The sequence below is a fragment of the Nerophis lumbriciformis genome, linkage group LG17 (genome assembly GCF_033978685.3).
Source record: "Nerophis lumbriciformis linkage group LG17, RoL_Nlum_v2.1, whole genome shotgun sequence".
NCBI classification, from domain to species: Eukaryota; Metazoa; Chordata; class Actinopteri; order Syngnathiformes; family Syngnathidae; genus Nerophis; species Nerophis lumbriciformis.
The window spans coordinates 37,552,501-37,574,845 of record NC_084564.2 but is presented as its reverse complement, the minus strand read 5'-3'; the positions used below and the strand labels follow the sequence as shown (position 1 = coordinate 37,574,845).

At 42.9% G+C, this 22,345-nt stretch overlaps 1 protein-coding gene across 1 annotated transcript in view; it reads left to right on the top strand.

The window, feature by feature from the left end:
• The window catches only part of zbtb16b (zinc finger and BTB domain containing 16b), a 142,949-nt gene that overhangs the window by 119,502 nt on the left and 1,102 nt on the right, over nt 1-22,345 (top strand). The window contains exons 6-7 of the mRNA XM_061973174.1: nt 5,391-5,558; nt 20,284-22,345. The exon at nt 20,284-22,345 is cut by the window's right edge and continues 1,102 nt beyond it. Of these exons, the coding sequence (XP_061829158.1) occupies nt 5,391-5,558; nt 20,284-20,513 (398 nt within the window). The 3' untranslated portion in view covers nt 20,514-22,345. The remainder of the gene's footprint in view (nt 1-5,390; nt 5,559-20,283) is intronic.

Genomic DNA, 22,345 nt, shown 5'->3' with positions numbered 1-22,345 from the left:
ACAATGTTAAAGTTGCTTATACGGCCACTCTCAGTGTAAACTGTATCGCTGTTGATGAAGTATGCTTTGCATTTACGTGTGTGGGCGCGCAGGAGCCGCTCATATCTTGTGACTGGGCGGGCACGTTGTTAGAATGGATGAAAAGCGGGCGTGACGTCAGCTCGTAGAGGACGTTAAAAGCAGTGCCTGTAAGGCACGCCCCCAAGACTGTGGACTACGAGGTATAATGACTGATGAACACCTTCGTTGGATAATGAAGGTTGCCTCAGCTCAAAGCCTGAGCCCCGACATTAATGAACTAGCATCCAAGAAAAGATGGCAGGTATCTGGCTTGGGCACATCAGATTAGATCAGTGTGTTGCAAACTGAATGGTTGGTTTATTCATTATTTTATTTTCAAATGTATTAGCCTGTGGAAAAAGTTAATGTTGATATTTACTTCAGAAGGCTGCAAATAGAAAAGAGGCATTACATTTTTATTTAAATTGTATTTGATATGCCATTGATATTTTTTAATTTGTATTATTATTTGAAACTGGATTTTGCATGTCACTATAAAGTTGTATAAGCCTTGCTTGTTCAATATTCAATGCAAAACTTGTTTGGGTCCCTATTAAAAGGTTAATTTGTTCAAACTTGGCCCGCGGCTTTGTTCAGTTTTAAATTTTGGCCCACTCTGTATTTGAGTTTGACACCCCTGGTCTAGTCTCTTACGTGAATGAGTTAAATAATGTTATTTGATATTTTACGGTATAGTGTTAATAATTTCACACATAAGTCGCTCCTGAGTATAAGTCGCACCCCTGGCCTAACTATGAAAAAAACTGCGACTTATAGTCCGAAAAATACGGTATATATTTGTACCATGAATTGATTAACGTGGACCCCGACTTAAACAAGTTGAAAAACTTATCGGGGTGTTACCATTTAGTGGTCAATTGTACGGAATATGTACTGTACTGTGCAATCTACAAACCCCGTTTCCATATGAGTTGGGAAATTGTGTTAGATGTAAATATAAACGGAATACAATGATTTGCAAATCCTTTTCAACCCATATTCAGTTGAATACGCTACAAAGACAACATATTTGATGTTCAAACTCATAATTTTTTTAAATTTTTTTTGCAAATAATAATTAACTTAGAATTTCATGGCTGCAACACGTGCCAAAGTAGTTGGGAAAGGGCATGTTCACCACTGTGTTACATGGCCTTTCCTTTTAACAACACTCAGTAAACGTTTGGGAACTGAGGAGACACATTTTTGAAGCTTCTCAGGTGGAATTCTTTCCCATTCTTGCTTGATGTACAGCTTAAGTTGTTCAACAGTCCGGGGGTCGCCGTTGTGGTATTTTAGGCTTCATAATGCGCCACACATTTTCAATGGGAGACAGGTCTGGACTACAGGCAGGCCAGTCTAGTACCCGCACTCTTTTATTATGAAGCCACGTTGATGTAACACATGGCTTGGCATTGTCTTGCTGAAATAAGCAGGGGCGTCCATGGTAACGTTGCTTGGATGGCAACATATGTTGCTCCAAAACCTGTATGTACCTTTCAGCATTAATGGTGCCTTCACAGATGTGTAAGATACCCATGTCTTGGGCACTAATACACCCCCTTACCATCACACATGCTGGCTTTTCAACTTTGCGCCTTTTCCTCTTTGGTCCGGAGGACACGACGTCCACAGTTTCCAAAAACAATTTGAAATGTGGACTCGTCAGACCACAGAACACTTTTCCACTTTGTATCAGTCCATCTTAGATGAGCTCAGGCCCAGCGAAGCCGACGGCGTTTCTGGGTGTTGTTGATAAACGGTTTTCGCCTTGCATAGGAGAGTTTTAACTTGCATTTACAGATGTAGCAACCAACTGTAGTTACTGACAGTAGGTTTCTGAAGTGTTCCTGAGCCCATGTGGTGATATCCTTTACACACTGATGTCGCTTGTTGATGCAGTACAGCCTGAGGGAACCAAGGTCACGGGCTTAGCTGCTTACGTGCAGTGATTTGTCCAGATTCTCTGAACCCTTTGATGATTTTACGGACCGTAGATGGTGAAATCCCTAAATTCCTTGCAATAGCTGGTTGAAAAAGGTTTTTCTTAAACTGTTCAACAATTTGCTCACGCATTTGTTGACCAAGTTGTGACCCTCGCCCCATCCTTGTTTGTGAATGACTGAGCATTTCATGGAATCTACTTTTATACCCAATCATGGCACCCACCTGTTCCCAATTTGCCTGTTCACCTGTGGGATGTTCCAAATAAGTGTTTGATGAGCATTCCTCAACTTTATCAGTATTTATTGCCACCTTTCCCAACTTCTTTGTCACGTGTGGCTGGCATCAAATTCTAAAGTTAATGATTATTTGCAAAAAAAAATATATATTTTTCAGTTTGAACATCAAATATGTTGTCTTTGTAGCATATTCAACTGAATATGGGTTGAAAAGGATTTGCAATCATTGTATTCCGTTTATATTTACATCTAACACAATTTCCCAACTCATATGGAAACGGGGTTTGTACTAATACAAGTCTCAATCAATCAAAAGGAGCTGATAAGGTGGTTTCATCCATCCATCCATCTTCTTCCGCTTATCCGAGGTCGGGTCGCGGGGGCAGCAGCTTAAGCAGGGAAGCCCAGACTTCCCTCTCCCCAGCCACTTCGTCCAGCTCTTCCTGTGGGACCCCGAGGCGTTCCCAGGCCAGCCGGGAGAGATAGTCTTCCCAGCGTGTCCTGGGTCTTCCCCGTGGCCTCCTACCGGTCGGACGTGCCCGAAACACCTTCCTAGGGAGGCGTTCGGGTGGCATCCTGACCAGATGCCCGAACCACCTCATCTGGCTCCTCTTCATGTGGAGGAGCAGCTGCTTTACTTTGAGCTCCCCCCGAATGACAGAGCTTCTCACCCTATCTCTAAGGGAGAGCCCCGCCACTTGGCGGAGGAAACTCATTTCGGCCGCTTGTACCCGTGATCTTGTCCTTTCGGTCATGACCCAAAGCTCATGACCATAGGTGAGGATGGGAACGTAGATCGACCGGTAAATCGAGAGCTTTGCCTTCCGGCTCAGCTCCTTCTTCACCACAACGGATCGATACAGCATCCCTCTCCCCAGCCACTTCGTCCAGCTCTTCCTGGGGGATCCCGAGGCGTTCCCAACGTCTTCCCAACGTGTCCTGGGTCTTCCCCGTGGCCTCCTACCGGTTGGACGTGCCCTAAACACCTTCCTAGGGAGGCGTTCGGGTGGCATCCTGACCAGATGCCCGAACCACCTCATCTGGCTCCTTTCGATGTGGAGGAGCAGCGGCTTTACTTTGAGCTCCCCCCGGATGGCAGAGCTTCTCACCCTATCTCTAAGGGAGAGACCCGCCACCCGGCGGAGGAAACTAATTTCGGCCGCTTGTACCCGTGATCTTGTCCTTTCGGTCATAACCCAAAGCTCATGACCATAGGTGAGGATGGGAACGTAGATCGACCGGTAAATCGAGAGCTTTGCCTTCCGGCTCAGCTCCTTCTTCACCACAACGGATCGATACAGCATCCATCTCCCCAGCCACTTCGTCCAGCTCTTCCTGGGGGATCCCGAGGCGTTCCCAACGTCTTCCCAACGTGTCCTGGGTCTTCCCCGTGGCCTCCTACCGGTTGGACGTGCCCTAAACACCTTCCTAGGGAGGCGTTCGGGTGGCATCCTGACCAGATGCCCGAACCACCTCATCTGGCTCCTTTCGATGTGGAGGAGCAGCGGCTTTACTTTGAGCTCCCCCTATCTCTAAGGGAGAGACCCGCCACCCGGCGGAGGAAACTAATTTCGGCCGCTTGTACCCGTGATCTTGTCCTTTCAGTCATAACCCAAAGCTCATGACCATAGGTGAGGATGGGAACGTAGATCGACCGGTAAATTGAGAGCTTTGCCTTCCGGCTCAGCTCCTTCTTCACCACAACAGATCGATACAGCGTCCGCATTACTGAAGACGCCGCACCGATCCGCCTGTCGATCTCACAATCCACTCTTCCCTCACTCGTGAACAAGACTCCAAGGTACTTGAACTCCTCCACTTGGGGCAAGATCTCCTCCCCAACCCGGAGATGGCACTCCACCCTTTTCCGGGCGAGAACCATGGACTCGGACTTGGAGGTGCTGATTCCCATTCCCAGTCGCTTCACACTCGGCTGCGAACCGATCCAGCGAGAGCTGAAGATCTTGGCCGGAGGAAGCCATCAGGACCACATCATCTGCAAATAGCAGAGACCTAATCCTGCAGCCACCAAACCAGATCCCCTCAACGCCCTGACTGCGCCTAGAAATCCTGTCCATAAAGATGGTTTCATACCTCACAAAAAGGTTGATAATATGCCGAGTCTATGCAGTGCAGGTCTACACCGAAAAGTGAGCAAGTGCATTTTGAGACTAGAGAATGCTGCACTTATTTATTTTTTTGTATGCGTAACTCGATTTCCTCTGTTAATTGATTAGCATGCATCATGTCCTGGCCCGCTTACCCATCAGATGACTCACCTCTGCTATGACAGCAACTGTACCGTTACGGCCGGTGCTTATTTTGGGCAATTTCATCGCGTTTATATTTTTGGGTTCTTAGACAGCCGTCGGGGGGGCTCGGGCAAATTCATGGCTGTCAGTTCCAGTGTGGTTCATACGAGGCGATAGAGGAAAAAACCCAAATAAATATTGAAGGAAAGGCAAATGGAAATGACTTGTCTTGTGTGTTCTAGCGAGGGTGAGTTTTAGTGCCGCGAGAGATATTTGCAGAGGAGATGTCCCCCTTTCTTCTTTTACCTTAAATAACACTCACAGCTGTCAGGACGGCTTGATGTCTAGACGGGAGGAATACATAATTGATGTGAAGAGACAGAAGTGAAGGGGAGTTTTGGCCATGGCAGCGTATCTTGTTTGTATGCCATTCTGCTTGGAAGTAACATTTTGTAAATGTCATCTGCTCCGTCGGCGTGGGGTGGGCCGGGGATTTGGGGGAGAATTGGCCTGTAATGAGGAGAGCCATGTATCCTGGGCCTCGGCTGTTGCTGTGGACACTGAGATAATGAGGCGCATAGGTCATTGGAGATGAGTCGAGGCATCAGCCGAGGAGAGGAATAGATTAACTACAGTATAGAGGCGAGCAGCACATGTCTGGAGGACTTTTATTAGCCATTAGCCGACAGCCGAGAGGAGTGTTCTCGTGTCACAACATTTGCAACATGTGCCTGTTTTGGACTATTTGGACACGGCTCCGTATGCAATGGAGCGTACCGTGCCGAGGATAAAGCCGGCCTCACGAGATAATGTGCGGCGTCGGGGGCCGTGGCGGTGACACGACACGCTTTGAAACAAAACAAAACAAAAAATGGTGTTTTCTTTCTTTTTTTAGGCGATCACCCGTTCGAGTGCGAGTACTGTGGGAGCTGCTTCCGAGACGATGGCACCCTGAGGGGCCACAAACGCATCCACACGGGAGAGAAGCCTTACGAGTGCAACAGCTGCGGGAAACGCTTCAGCCTCAAACACCAGCTAGAGACACACTACCGTGTACACACAGGTGAGCACCTCAAAGTTATTGTTGTCAACGACACACATGTACTCACATCTGAACAACAAAACCATGCATCTTAGTCTCTTCTTTAGAACTAAACAAGACATGTGTGTGTGTGTGCGTAACAAATTGCAAATACTGAATGTTTAAAGTGTGCTTGAATAGTACAGATATAGAGCAGTGTCATCCAAAATGTTTCGTGGTTTCGTCTAAATGACATTGTCAGCCTTCCCGGTGGGGTCTATTCAGGTGTACTGGAGAGGAGGCTGCGCCGGATGGTCGAGCCTCGGATTCAGGAGGAACAGTGTGGTTTTCGTCCTGGTCGTGGAACTGTGGACCAGCTCTATACTCTCGGCAGGGTCCTTGAGGGTGCATGGGAGTTTGCCCAACCAGTCTACATGTGCTTTGTGGACTTGGAGAAGGCATTCGACCGTGTACCCCGGGAAGTCCTGTGGGGAGTGCTCAGAGAGTATGGGGTAACGGACTGTCTTATTGTGGCAGTTCGCTCCCTGTATGATCAGTGTCAGAGCTTGGTCCGCATTGCCGGCAGTAAGTCGGACACGTTTCCAGTGAGGGTTGGACTCCGCCAAGGCTGCCCTTTGTCACCGATTCTGTTCATAACCTTTATGGACAGAATTTCTAGGCGCAGTCAGGGCGTTGAGGGGATCTGGTTTGGCGGCTGCAGGATTAGGTCTCTGCTATTTGCAGATGATGTGGTCCTGATGGCTTCCTCCGGCCAAGATCTTCAGCTCTCACTGGATCGGTTCACAGCCGAGTGTGAAGTGACTGGGATGAGAATCAGCACCTCCAAGTCCGAGTCCGTGGTTCTCTCCCGGAAAAGGGTGGAGTGCCATCTCCGTTTGGGGAGGAGATCTTGCCCCAAGTGGAGGAGTTCAAGTACCTCGGAGTCTTGTTCACGAGTGGGGGAAGAGTGGATCGTGAGATCGACAGGCGGATCGGTGCGGCGTCTTCAGTAATGCGGACGCTGTATCGATCCGTTGTGGTGAAGAAGGAGCTGAGCCGGAAGGCAAAGCTCTCAATTTACCGGTCGATCTACGTTCCCATCCTCACCTATGGTCATGAGCTTTGGGTTATGACCGAAAGGACAAGATCACGGGTACAAGCGGCCCAAATGAGTTTCCTCCGCCGGGTGGCGGGGCTCTCCCTTAGAGATAGGGTGAGAAGCTCTGTCATCCGGGAGGACCTCAAAGTAAAGCCGCTGCTCCTCCACATGGAGAGGAGCCAGATGAGGTGGTTCGGGCATCTGGTCAGGATGCCACCCGAACGCCTCCCTAGGAAGGTGTTTCGGGCACGTCCGACCGGTAGGAGGCCACGGGGAAGACCCAGGACACGCTGGGAAGACTATCTCTCCCGGCTGGCATGGGAACGCCTCGGGATCCCCCGGGAGGAGCTGGACGAAGTGGCTGGGGAGAGGAAAGTCTGGGCTTCCCTGCTTAGGCTGCTGCCCCCGCGACCCGACCTCGGATAAGCGGAAGAAGATGGATGGATGGATGGACATTGTCTAATTCAGTGTTTTTCAACCACATGGCGTGAGATATTGTCTAGTGTGCCGTGGGAAATTATGCAACTTAGAACATACTTGCCAACCCTCCCGGATTTTCTGGGAGACTCCCGAAATTCAGCGCCTCTCCCGAAAAACCTCCCGGGACAAATTTTCTCCCGAAAATCTCCCGAAATTCAGGCGGAGCTGGAAGCCACGCCCCCTCCAGCTCCACGCGGACCTGAGTGACGTCAGGTGCGCAACACCACGTAAATCGTTGGCCAACCAAAAAGTAACCCCAGTACGCTATAGCCAACATTCACCAGGAGATGGCAACAGACAAACATGGATCACTATTACATTCCTCCCCTTTTAGAAATGTATAGAAGTTACTCAAAATAAATAAACAACCCAACCAAAAAATGCAGCAGCTCAATTAAAAAACTGTACTTAAGCCACATTCTTTTTTTTTTTTATTTTAGTACTGAACTCTTAACCCTCATTTGTAAAAAAAAAATAACATGCTTATTATACAAACAGTATTTGTACACCTTTAACACAGATTTTCATACTGTCTTCAGAGATTCCGTTTTTTTGGTGGTACTCGAAACCTTTTTGGGTACCTGCGAAAGGGTGTTCAGCATGGTTAGAAAAATAGTGACAGAGAATAGAACAAGGATGGACAATTCAACCCTTAACTCAACAATGAGTAGATGAGTTATGTGTGTGTATATGTGTAAATAAATGAACACTGAAATTCAAGTATTTATTTTATTTATATATATATATATATTGTGTATATATATATATATATATATTGTGTATATATATATATATATATATATATATATGAAATACTTGACTTGGTGAATTCTAGCTGTAAATATACTCATCCCCTCGTAGCCCCGCCCCCAACCACGCCCCCGCCCCACCCCCCACCTCCCGAAATCGGAGGTCTCAAGGTTGGCAAGTATGACTTAGAATAGAATAGAAAGTACTTTATTGATACCTGGGGGAAATTCAGCACCACAGTTCGCTCACAATAAACACTTACTGTAGGTATTTTTACATGTGAATAATATAAATACAGTCTATCCATCCATCTTCTTCCGCTTATCCGAGGTCGGGTCGCGGGGGCAGCAGCCTAAGCAGGGAACCCCAGACTTCCCTCTCCCCAGCCACTTCGTCCAGCTCTTCCTGGGGGATCCCGAGGCGTTCCCAACGTCTTCCCAACGTGTCCTGGGTCTTCCCCGTGGCCTCCTACCGGTTGGACGTGCCCTAAACACCTTCCTAGGGAGGCGCTCGGGTGGCATCCTGACCAAATGCCCGAACCACCTCATCTGGCTCCTTTCGAAGTGGAGGAGCAGCGGCTTTACTTTGAGCTCCCCCTATCTCTAAGGGAGAGCCCCGCCACCCGGCGGAGGAAACTAATTTCGGCCGCTTGTACCCGTGATCTTGTCCTTTCAGTCATAACCCAAAGCTCATGACCATAGGTGAGGATGGGAACGTAGATCGACCGGTAAATTGAGAGCTTTGCCTTCTGGCTCAGCTCCTTCTTCACCACAACGGATCGATACAGCGTCCGCATTACTGAAGATGCCGCACTGATCCGCCTGTCAATCTCACCATCCACTCTTCCCTCACTCATGAACAAGACTCCGAGGTACTTGAACTCCTCCACTTGGGCAGGGTCTCCTCCCCAACCCGGAGATGGCACTTTTCCGGGCGAGAACCATGGACTCGGACTTGGAGGTGCTGATTCCCATCCCAGTCGCTTCACACTCGGCTGCGAACCGATCCAGTGAGAGCTGAAGATCCTGGCCAGATGAAGCCATCAGGACCACATCATCTGCAAAAAGCAGAGACCTAATCCTGCAGCCACCAAACCAGATCCCCTCAACGCCTTGACTGCGCCTAGAAATTCTGTCCATAAAAGTTTTGAACAGAATCGGTGACAAAGGGCAGCCTTGGCGGAGTCCAACCCTCACTGGAAACGGGTCCGACTTACTGCCGGCAATGCGGACCAAGCTCTGACACTGATCATACAGGGAGCGGACCGCCACAATCAGACAGTCCGATACCCCATACTCTCTGAGCACTCCCCACAGGACTTCCCGAGGGACACGGTCGAATGCCTTCTCCAAGTCCACAAAGCACATGTAGACTGGTTGGGCAAACTCCCATGCACCCTCAAGGACCCTGCCGAGAGTATAGAGCTGGTACACAGTTCCACGACCAGGACGAAAACCACACTGTTCCTCCTGAATCCGAGGTTCGACTATCCGGCGTAGCCTCCTCTCCAGTACACCTGAATAGACCTTACCGGGAAGGCTGAAATACAGTCTATTATACAGCATTATTCACATGTGAATAACATAAATACAGTCTATTATACAGCATTATTCACATGTGAATAATATAAATACAGTCTATTATACATTTAAGTGCAGTCAAGGAACATATGCATTATACAGTCTGATGGCTGTCGGTATGAAGGACCTCCTTTGTTGTTCCGTGTTGCATTTTGGGAGTTGCGTTGTAAAAGTCGGAATGTGTCGGGTGAGACGAGGACAGTTTGTTGTGAACCCAATATGCATAAGGTAAAAAGGTATGTAACGCTTAAACCAAAAATGAACAAAAGAGAACGGAAAAGGCATTGAAGCATAGGGATGGCTATGCAAAATGAAAGTAAAACTGAACTGGCTACAAAGTAAATAAACAGAATGCTGGACGACAGCAAAAACTTACAGCGGGGGAGCAGAGACGGCATCCGCAAAGTACATCCGTACATGACTTGGCAATCAACAATGTCCACACAAAGAAGGATAGCAACAACTTAAGCATTCTTGATTGCTGCCAAAGCAGGTGCGGGGAATAACGCTCAAAGGAAGACATGAAACTGCTACAAGAACACACCAACAAAACAGGCAGGCAACTTCACCTAATTGGTCCCACAAATATTTTTTTCAAATCAATAATTATAATCTGCAAATAATGTGCCGTTCCTTAGTGTCTGTGCTGTGTAGAGCTCGGCAGGGTAACCATGTAATACTCCACGTCAGTAGGTGGCAGCAAATAGTTAATTGCGTTGTAAAAGTCGGAATGTGTCGGGTGAGACGAGGACGGTTTGTCATGAACCCCATATGCGTTAGACTTAGACTTAGACAAACTTTAATGATGAACAAGGGAAATTGTTCCACACAGTAGCTCAGTTACAATGATGGAAAGTGTAAGGATGGAAAGGACAATGCAGGTATAAATAGACTAATATAGCTATAAAACATCTAACATGTGTACAGAATGATATATATACACAGGTAAAAAGGTATGTAACGCTTAAACCAAAAATGAACAAAAGGGAATAGAAAAGGCATTGAAGCATTGGGATGGCTATGCTAAACGAACTGGCTACAAAGTAAATAAACAGAATGCTGGACGACAGCAAAAACTTACAGCGGGGGAGCAGAGACGGCATCCGCAAAGTACATCCGTACATGACTTGGCAATCAACAATGTCCTCACAAAGAAGGATAGCAACAACTTAAGTATTCTTGATTGCTAAAAACAAAAGCAGGTGCGGGGAATAGCGCTCAAAGGAAGACATGAAACTGCTACAGGAAAATACCAAAAAAAAGAGAAAAAGCCATTAAAATAGGAGCGCATGACAAGAACCAAAACACTACACACAGGAAAATAGCAAACAAGTCCAAATAAGTCAGGGTGTGATGTGACAGGTAGTGACAGTACACCTACTTTGAGACAAGAGCTATAGTGATGCATGCTTGGTTATGCTTTAAAGTCATATCCAACGACTTTTTACTGTCAACTGAGTTTCGTTTTTTAATGATTTCTGCTGGTGATGTGCCTCCGCATTTTTTCAATGAAATAAAATGCGCCTTGGCTCAAAGAAGGTTGAAAAACACTGATATAAAAGGTACTACTGGCCTGCAAATGACCCCTTGGCTGCACTTTTGACGCTCTTGTTTACATATTTTAGCGGGAGTGCGAAGTGTTACCAAATGATGAAAGAGTGCCTGCGAGCTCTGTCTTCTAAGCACTCGCGCTTGTCATGACTCCTGCCAGTCAAAGTCCGGGCTGCACGCTTGCTTGTGGACTTGCTCTGCACGTTGCCGTACCTCACCTTTCACAAAAGGTGGTAACGCGCACACCCTCGGTTTTGTGGAGGTCACCTGCGTGTCTGGATATCTAGTTCCGCAGCAAATATTTCACCGTTCGTAACCGCTTGTATTTGATTACCCAGTAAATGCATGACATAAGAAACACAAATACATATAGACGGAGTAAATATTGAAAGGGTAATAATAATTGGGTGTAATAATAGATGATAAAATGAACTGGAAATCTCATGTAAAAAATATACAACATAAAGTAGCAAGAAACATGTCAATAATGAATAAAGCAAAACATGTTCTAGACCAGGGGTGTCAAACTCAAATACAGAGTGGGCCAAAATTTAAAACTGAACAAATTAACCTTTTAATAGGGACCCAAACAAGTTTTGCATTAAATATTGAACAAGCAAGGCTTATATAACTTTATAGTGACATGCAAAATCCAGTTTCAAATAATAATAATAAAAAAATATCAATGGCATATCAAACACAATTTAAACAAAAAATTGAATGCCTCTTTTCTATTTGCAGCCTTCTGAGGTAAATATCATCATTAACTTTTTCCACAGGCTAATAAATTTGAAAATAAAATAACAATGAATAAAACAACCATTCAGGACTTTAAACTGCTCAGTTTGCAACACACTGATCTAATCTGATGTGCCCAAGCCAGATACCTGCCATCTTTTCTTGGATGCTAGTTCCTTAATGTCGGGGCTCAGGCTTTGAGCTGAGGCAACCTTCATTATCCAACGAAGGTGTTCATCAGTCATTATATCTCGTCCACCCGGACCACAGTCTTGGGGGCGTGCCATAAATGCACTGTCTTTAACGTCCTCTAAGAGCTATCGTCCCGTCCGCTTTCCATTCATTGTAACATGGTTCGGACCCAGTCACAAGATATGTGTGGCTTCTGTACGCACACACGAGTGAATGCAACGCATACTTCATCAACAGCGATACAGGTTACACTGAGACTACCAGTATAAACAACTTTAACACTGTTAGAAATATACGCCACGCTGTGAATCCACACCAAACAAGAATGACAAACACATTTCGGGAGAACATCCGCGTCGTAACACAACATAAACACAACAGAACAAATACCAAGAATCCTTTGCAGCACTAACTCTTCCAGGACACTACAAAATACACCCCCGCTACCACCAAACCTCGCCCCCACACACACACACCTTGTAGCGTCCCGGAAGAGTTAGTGCTGCAAAGGGTTCTGGGTATTTGTTCTGTTGTGTTTATGTTGTGTTACGGTGCGGATGTGTTTGTCATTCTTGTTTGGTGTGGGTTCACAGTGTGGCGTATATTTCTAACAGTGTTAAAGTTTTTTATTCGGCTACCCTCAGTGTAACCTGTATCGCTGTTGATGAAGTATGCGTTGCATTCAATTGTGTGTGCGTGCAGAAGTCGCACATGTTACGTGACTGGGCCAGCACTCGTTGGACTGGCTGAAAAGCAGGCGTAATTAATTTTGGGAGGGGCGCTGAAGTTTGGAAGACTCCCGGGAGGGTTGGTAAGTATTAAAATTAGCGGTGATTGCGGTGTTACCGTGGCACCACCACAATATATAATCGGCGGGCCAGCTTTAGTGTTAATTTGATATTGCCTCGAGGGCCAAATTTGGCCCGCGGGCCAGAGTTTGACACCCATTTTCTAGACCTAAAATCACTCCATATTCTCTACTGCTCGCTAGTGTTACATATCTGAGTTGTCGTGCAGAAATATGGGGAAACAACTACAAATGTGCGCTTCATTCATTAACTGTGTTACAAAAATGATCAGTTAGAATAATACAGAGGTGTCAAAGTCGTTTTCACTGAGGGCCACATTGCAGTTATGTTTGGCCCCAGAGAGCCGCTTCTAACAGTGAATTTTTATTATACCATTTTTTTTTAATGGATTTTAGTAGTAGATTTTTTTTAAACTAAAATGTGAAAAAAATATGGTAAGTTGCAATAATTTCACCTCAATATTTTGTGTATATTATTGTAAATGGAAAAAAGTTACTGCTGTTTTTATGGTTAAAAAAATTGCAGCTCATTTGCCAGAATTTTGCTGTAAAATTTACTTTTTTTTTTTTTTTTACTGTGAATTAAAAAAACTGCAATTTTACAATAAAATTTGGTTTGTTTGTTTTGTTTTTTTAAATCGCAAATCAACAACTGTAGATTTTTTGGTGTATTACTGCAAATGCCAAAAAGGCACCACAGTTTATTACAGTAAAAAAGCACTGTTTATTTCATTTAAAGACAAATGCTGTAAAAAACAGTAAATTTCACAATTTTACCATGAAATCTATTAAATCTTTTAAATTGCACGATTTGATGAATAATTTGCTTTGAAATCATCATTATTAGTATTTATTTCTATTTAAAAATGGTTTGAATGTTTAATATCTTTTTGTATAATTACACAATATTTAAGTTAACATAATTTGCGATTACATTGGAGTACATGTATTTTTTTTCTCCCAAATTAGAAAGAAAGAATACATTTAGTAAGAAAAGTTACAGTACTTTATTGATACATATTATTTCTAAGCTTTCGAGTGCCAAATAAATCTGACACCTGTGGAATAATACATAATGTTGGATATAGAGAACATACAAACACTTTATTTATTAAATCACAATTATTTAAATTGAAGGATTTGGTGCATTTGCAAACAGCTAAAATGATAAAACTATAACCTGCTACCCAAGAAAGTACAACAATTATTCTCTAGTAAAGAGGAGAAATGTAACCTTAGAGAAAAATCTAATTTAAAACATTGGTATGCTTGTACAACACTTAAAACCTTTAGTATATCAGTATGTGGAATTAAATTATGGAATGGATTAAGCAAATAAATCAAACGAAGCACCACTATGATTCAGCTTAAGAGACGGTTCAAACTAGACTGTTCACAAAGTACACACAACAAGAATTATGATGAGCATCTTCAACCTTTTTTTCCCATTTTTTTATTGAGACAAAGATTATTTATGTATTTAATATTTGTATGCTTACTATGGTATATTATTTATGTATTATTTATTTGTTCACTGTTCTGTTATAGAGAACAAGGAAATTGGATAAAATTGCTATGGTATGAAAAAGGGGTAGGATTAAAAAAGCTCTGCTTCTTCCTACTCCTTTTCGGACGTGCTGTAATGAAACAACTGGAAAATGTGTGCTGCATCACATTGCATCGTATGCATGTTCCAAATAAACCGAAACTGAACATTTCACCGTTTCGTAAACGCTTGTATTTGATTAGCCAGTAAATGCATGACATAAGAAACACTTCCTGTCTTCCACTTTTAATGTGTACCTCTTTGGAATTTGGAGTGGAGTTACGATGTACCAGCATCACCAGATATACATAGTACCACCGAAAAACAAATCTATTAATAGCAGTCCATATTTAGCCGTCTTTATTAGTTATTAGTTGTGTACTTCTACAAACCCCGTTTCCATATGAGTTGGGAAATTGTGTTAGATGTAAATATAAACGGAATACAATGATTTGCAAATCATTTTCAACCCATATTCAATTGAATATGCTACAAAGACAACCTTTTTTTTTTTTTTTTTTTTTTTGCAAATAATCATTAACTTTAGAATTTGATGCCAGCAACACGTGACAAAGAAGTTGGGAAAGGTGGCAATAAATACTGATAAAGTTGAGGAATGCTGATCAAACACTTATTTGGAACATCCCACAGGTGTGCAGGCTAATTGGGAACAGGTGGGTGCCATGATTGGGTATAAAAGTAGATTCCATGAAATGCTCAGTCTTTCACAAACAAGGATGGGGCGAGGGTCACCACTTTGTCAACAAATGCGTGAGCAAATTGTTGAACGGTTTAAGAAAAACCTTTCTCAACCAGCTATTGCAAGGAATTTAGGGATTTCACCATTTACGGTCCGTAATATCATCAAACGGATCAGAGAATCTGGAGAAATCACTGCACGTAAGCAGCTAAGCCCGTGACCTTCGATCCTTCAGGCTGTACTGCATCAACAAGCGACACCAGCGTGTAAAGGATATCACCACATGGGCTCAGGAACACTTCAGAAACCCACTGTCAGTAACTACAATTGGTCGCTACATCTGTAAGTGCAAGTTAAAACTCTCTTATGCAAGGCGAAAACCGTTTATCAACAACACCCAGAAACGCCGTTGGCTTCACTGGGCCTGAGCTCATCTAAGATGGACTGATACAAAGTGGAAAAGTGTTCTGTGGTCTGACGAGTCCACTTTTCAAATTATTTTAGGAAACTGTGGACGTCGTGTCCTCTGGACAAAAGATGGAAAAGAACCATCCAGATTGTTATAGGCGCAAAGTTGCAAAGCCAGCATCTGTGATGGTATGAGGGTGTATTAGTGCCCAAGACATGGGTAACTTACACATCTGTGAAGGCACCATTAATGCTGAAAGGTTTTGGAGCAACATATGTTGCCATCCAAGCAACGTTACCATGGACGCCCCTGCTTATTTCAGCAAGACAATGCCAAGCCATGTGTTACATCAACGTGGCTTCATAGTAAAAGAGTGCGGGTACTAGACTGGCCTGCCTGTAGTCCAGACCTGTCTCCCATTGAAAATGTGTGGCGCATTATGAAGCCTAAAATAGCACAACGGAGACCCCCGGACTGTTGAACAACTTAAGCTGTACATCAAGCAAGAATGGGAAAGAATTCCACCTGAGAAGCTTCAAAAATGTGTCTCCTCAGTTCCCAAACGTTTCCTGAGTGTTGTTAAAAGGAAAGGCCATGTAACACAGTGGTGAACATGCCCTTTCCCAACTACTTTGTCACGTGTTGCAGCCATGAAATTCTAAGTTAATTATTATTTGCAAAAAAAAAGAAAGTTTATGAGTTTGAACATCAAATATGTTGTCTTTGTAGCATATTCAACTGAATATGGGTTGAAAAGGATTTGCAAATCATTGTATTCCGTTTATATTTACATCTAACACAATTTCCCAACTCATATGGAAACGGGGTTTGTACTTCTGCATCATTGTGTATAGAGCTGAAACGATTCCTCCGGTAATTTGATTACAAAATATATTCGAGTAATATTCACTGCATCAAGGCGTCACGTTTTTTTTCACGCCATTTTGCCTCGTTTAGTAACATCTCAAACATGTTATGATGGCAAAATGAACATTGATTACCATTTTGCATGCAAATAATGCAATGAACTGTGTTGCATTCTTAAAATGTAAAACTGTTGTCGTCATTATTAAGGGGTTTGTCTTTTTATATAGTTTATGTATTGTTGGCAGGTTGAAAACAGCTCAGCAGGATTTGCGTGGAGAAACCACCATTTAAACGCACGAGAGACAAGAACTTTGTTTATGCGGTCACACCACACAGCACATAGGGCTGTGAGCGCACCTGTTTTTATTAGCACAATCAACCAAGGACGCATTTCAGCTGTGCGTGTCAGCCTTCAATAATGAAAACAGGCGTTTAGGAAATAAAAGACAATCAGGCCAAACGCAATAATTGTGGGCACATCTTAACATGTATAATTAAACCTTAATAAGCAAAAATATTGCTGCGGCCCGGCTGCACCAAATAATAATATAAATACATTTAATAAAGTCAAAATACAAATGAGGCAACAAGAGAAGTATCCCACACTTCTCTTTTGTAAAGTAAATGTGTACAGCCGTCTACATCAACTATATGATTTGCCTGAGAAGCTGGACAAGACAAAAAACTAACCAAAAAAATAATTAAGCAAAAATATGATTTATTTGATTACTCGATCGGGATATTCGATAGAATACTCGATGACTAAAATATTCGATAGCTGCAGCTCTAATTGTGTAAGCCTCGCTTCTGTCCTTGTAGAGTGGTGGAAGTACTGCTTGAATGAGCAGGTCGTTATTTAGGTGATTTTGGCAGGCCAAAACAAAAGCATTAGTCGGCCAAATGCAGAGGTGGGTAGTAACGCGCTACATTTACTCCGTTACATCTACTTGAGTAACTTTTGGGATAAATTGTACTTCTAAGAGTAGTTTTAATGCAACATACTTTTACTTTTACTTGAGTATATTTATAGAGAAGAAACGCTACTTTTACTCCGCTACTTTTATCTACATTCAGCTCGCTACTCGCTACTAATTTTTATCGATCTGTTAATGCACGCTTTGTTTGTTTTGGTCTGTCAGACAGACCTTCATAGTGCCTGCGTTTCAACAAATACAGTCACTGGTGACGTTCACTCCGTTCCACCAATCAGATGCAGTCACTGGTGACGTTGGACCAATCAAACAGAGCCAGGCGGTCACATGACCTGACTTAAACAAGTTGAAAAACGTATTGGGGTGTTACCATTTAGTGGTCAATTGTACGGAATATGTACAGTACTGTGCAATCTACTAATAAAAGTTCCAATCAATCAATCAAAAGTGTGAAGGAAAAAAGATCATTTTTTTATTTCAACCGTGCATCCCGTCAAAAGCCTAAAGACTGACTGCACAGTTCCTGTCTTCACAATAAAAGTGCCGCTCCATCGTGCCTGCGCTTTCAAAACAAGAGTCTCCGAAAGCCAGCGCAAACAAGCTAGCAAGCTACGGAGTTTACCGCCAATGTATTTCTTGTAAAGTGTGTGAAAACGAATATGGAAGCTGGACAAATAAAATGCCAAAAACCAACCACTTTCATGTGGTATTAAACAGAAAGGAGGAACTTTTTTTCTCCTCCATTTGAAAACGTGGACGCTATCAGCACTACTGTCTGATTACAGTCAATGCAAGTCATCAGAATCAGGTAATACACCAACTTATATTCTTGTCTTCATGAAAGAAAGGAATCTATATGTGTTAAACATGCATGTATATTCATTAAAACACCTTTAACATGTAAACAAAAACGGCAAAATAAATAAATATAAATTATATACTGTATATATATATGTGTGTGTATATATATATATATATATGTGTGTGTATATATATATATATATATATATATATATATATATATATATATATATATATATATATGATATGTGTGTGTATGTTACTCATCAGTTACTCAGTACTTGAGTAGTTTTTTCACAACATACTTTTTACTTTTACTCAAGTAAATATTTGGGTGACTACTCCTTACTTTTACTTGAGTAATAAATCTCTAAAGTAACAGTACTCTTACTTGAGTACAATTTCTGGCTACTCTACCCACCTCTGGCCAAATGTGATGCGCTTGTTGAGGACTCCTGATCCACACCATGAGTTAGTTAGCGTTTCCACCAGGAATGGACGCTTCCTTTTAAGAAACGCTGCAGTTGATTAAATAAACGCCCTTCAGCCACAGTTTGAGGCAACATTTAATCGTATTTAATCAGAATAAAACAAACAAAACAAAATAAACAAAACAAAATAAAATATAATTCAAACATCCATCCATTTTCTGCCGCTTGTCCCTTTCAAAGCATGTTAATATTTAAGCTGTCAGACAAAATTAAGTGCTTCATCTTTCTGGCCTCGGATTACGAGTAGAGTTGTCCTATAATATCGGACTGATCGGCCGATAAATGCTTTAAAATATAATATCGGAAATTATCGGTATCGGTTTCAAAACGTAAAATTTATGACTTTTTAAAACGCCGGAGTGGTACACGGACGTAGGGAGAAGTACAGAGCGCCAATAAACCTAAAAAGGCACTGCATTTGCGTGAAGGCCCAATCGCATAATATCTACAGCTTTTGAGACACACAAGTGAATGCAACGCATACTTGGTCAACAGCCATACAGGTCACACTGAGGGTGGCCGTATAAACAACTTTAACACTGTTACAAATATGCGCCACACTGTGAACCCACACCGAACAAGAATGACAAACACATTTCGGGGGAACATCCGCACCGTAACACAACATAAACACAACAGAACAAATACCCAGAATCCCTTGCAGCACTAACTCTTCCGGGACGCTACAATACACACCCCCCGCAACCCCCTACCCAGCCCACCTCAACCTCCTCATGCAATTCAACTCACAAACAAGGACAAGGATAGTGAAATATTAGATTTACTGGAGCTGAAGTCTTCCCTTTTGTTTGTCTTTTTAACCCTCTGCAACAAAATAAGGTGGCAGCAAATTCATATGACATAATTAGAGATGTCCGATAATATCGGACTGCCGATATCATCGGCCGATAAATGCTTTCAAATGTAATATCGGAAATTATCAATATCGGTTTCAAAAAGTAACATTTATGACTTTTTAAAACGCCGCTGTACGGAGTGGTACACGGACGTAGAGAGAAGTACGGAGCAGTTGCGTCTCCCAGTCATACTTGCCAACCCTCCCCATTTTCCCGGGAGACTCCCGAATTTCAGTGCCCCTCCCGATAATCTCCCGGGGCAACCATTCTCACAAATATCTCCCGATTTCCACCCAAGCAACAATATTGGGGGCGTGCCTTAAAGGCAGTGCAATCACAATCACATAATATCTACGGCTTTTCACACACACAAGTGAATGCAATGCATACTTGGTCAACAGCCATACAGGTCACACTGAGGGTGGCCGTATAAACAAGTTTAACACTGTTACAAATATGCGCCACACTGTGAACCCACACCGAACAAGAATGACAAACACATTTCGGGAGAACATCCGCACCGTAACACAACATAAACACAACAGAACAAATACCCAGAATCCCTTGCAGCACTAACTCTCCCGGGACGCTACAATACACACCCCCTGACAACCCCCTACCCCGCCCACCTCAACCTCCTCATGCTCTCTCAGGGAGAGCATGTCCCAATTTCCAAGCTGCTGTTTTGAGGCATGTTAAAAAAAATAATGCACTTTGTGACTTCAATAATAAATATGGCAGTGCCATGTTGGCTTTTTTTTTCCATAACTTGACTTGATTTATTTTGGGAAAACCTTGTTACATTGTTTAATGCATCCAGCGGGGCATCACAACACAATTAGGCATAATAATGTGTTAATTCCACCACTGTATATATCGGTATCGGTAATTAAGAGTTGGACAATATCGGAACATCGGCAAAAAAGCCATTAATCACGAGCCTTCCGCTGTACTCTATTTTTCCAGGTGAGAAGCCATTTGAGTGTAAGCTGTGTCACCAACGGTCCAGGGACTACTCGGCTATGATCAAGCACCTGCGCACTCACAACGGAGCGTCTCCGTACCAGTGCACCATCTGCCAGGACTTCTGCCCGAGCCTGGCCGCCATGCAGAAGCACATGAAGGGCCACAAACCCGAGGAGGTCCCGGCCGACTGGCGGATAGAAAAGACTTATCTGTACGTCTGTTACGTCTGAGCAGGTCTTGGACCCCAGTGCACAGACAAAAACAAAGCTTACACACACACGCACATGCACGCACTCAAGGGTGAAAACCTTTGCCGAGACCCTTGCTGTGTCAATATGGAAGAAAAAATAATAATGCAAAAGTAGAAAGAGCCAACATGCGAGGAGTGAAACAAATAACTTCCTTTGATTTGTGCCATTTATGATGACTACTAAGGGTGTAACGGTACGTGTATTTGTATTGAACCGTTTCGGTACGGGGGTTCCGGTTCGGTTCGGAGGTGTACCGAACGAGTTTCCACACGGACATATTAAGTAGCGTAACGCACGTTGTGTAAACAATGCACACCGAGGCTACGATAGACTGACCATACGTCCTCTTTTGCGGAGCTGTCAGGGCGGAGTTTCTTAAATGCCTCAAATGTCCGGCATTTTGAGTTAGGGTTGCGTGTATTTTCTATGTACAATCAGGGTTAAGAAGGGGTTAAAAACAAAACAAATTGTGTGTGTAGCAGCATTGGTGAGGGAGGGGCAGAGACAGAGAGAGAGCTAGAGAGTTATGATAAACGCGCATGCGTCGCCAGGCTCTGCTTTTTATCCATAGATTTATCAGATTTAATTTTTTATTATCTATAGCAGGGGTGTCAAAAGTGTGCCCATTTAAGGCCCACAGCTAATGTTATAAAGGCCCATGGCACATTCTAAAAATACTATTAAAATAAACAAAAACATAACAAAAGTGAAATAAAAAAGCTTAAAGGTTAAATGTAATTTAGAAAAAGTTGCAATGTTGACTAATAAAACAAAGCTGTTTTTTTTTTTTCTTTCAAACTGTCATTGCTCAAAACATAATATTGAATCAAAATGTTATTATGAATTATTGACCTATCCAAGGTTCCCATTACTTCACATCAAATATTCCACTAGTCCAGGGGTCGGCAACCCAAAATGTTGAAAGAGCCATATTGGACCAAAAATACAAAAAAAAAAAATCTGTCTGGAGCCGCAAAAAATTAAAAGCCATATTACATACAGATAGTGTGTCATGAGATATAAATTGAATTAAGATGACTTAAAGGAAACTAAATGAGCTCAAATATAGCTACAAATGAGGCATTATGATGCAATATGTACATATAGCTAGCCTAAATAGCATGTTAGCATCGATTAGCTCGCAGTCATGCAGTGACCAAATATGTCTGATTAGCACTCCACACAAGTCAATAACATCAACAAAACTCACCTTTCACGCACAACGTTAAAAAGTTTGGTGGACAAAATGAGACAGAAAAAGAAGTGGCATAAAACACGTTCTAGAAAGTCGGAGAAAGTTATACATGTAAACAAACTACGGTGAGTTCAAAGACCGCCAAAATTAGTAGGACAAATCGGCGCTCGCCAAATACTCGAATCAGTGAAGCATGTTTAATATAAACAGTGTGCTTTGTAACAATTAGGGAGGTTTGTGTCATGTTTGTCGTCCTACAGAAACCATATTAAAACAAAAATAGATTTTTTTTAATTTTTTTTTCCATTTTTCATAAAATTTTTAAAAAAGCTCCAGAGAGCCACTAGGGCGGCGCTAAAGAGCCGCATGCGGCTCTAGAGCCGCGGGTTGCCGACCCCTGCACTAAGAAAAATATTTTTGGTGGAAGATTTTGCAAATTTCGGTAAATAAATAACCCAAAAATTTATATTTTGTTGTTTTCTTACTGTACCGAAAATGAACCGAACCGTGACTTCTAAACCGAGGTACTTACCGAACCGAAATTTGTGCGTACCGTTACACCCCTAATGACTACATTAGGCTTTAGAAAACCAGCCCAATAATATTTGCTAAAACA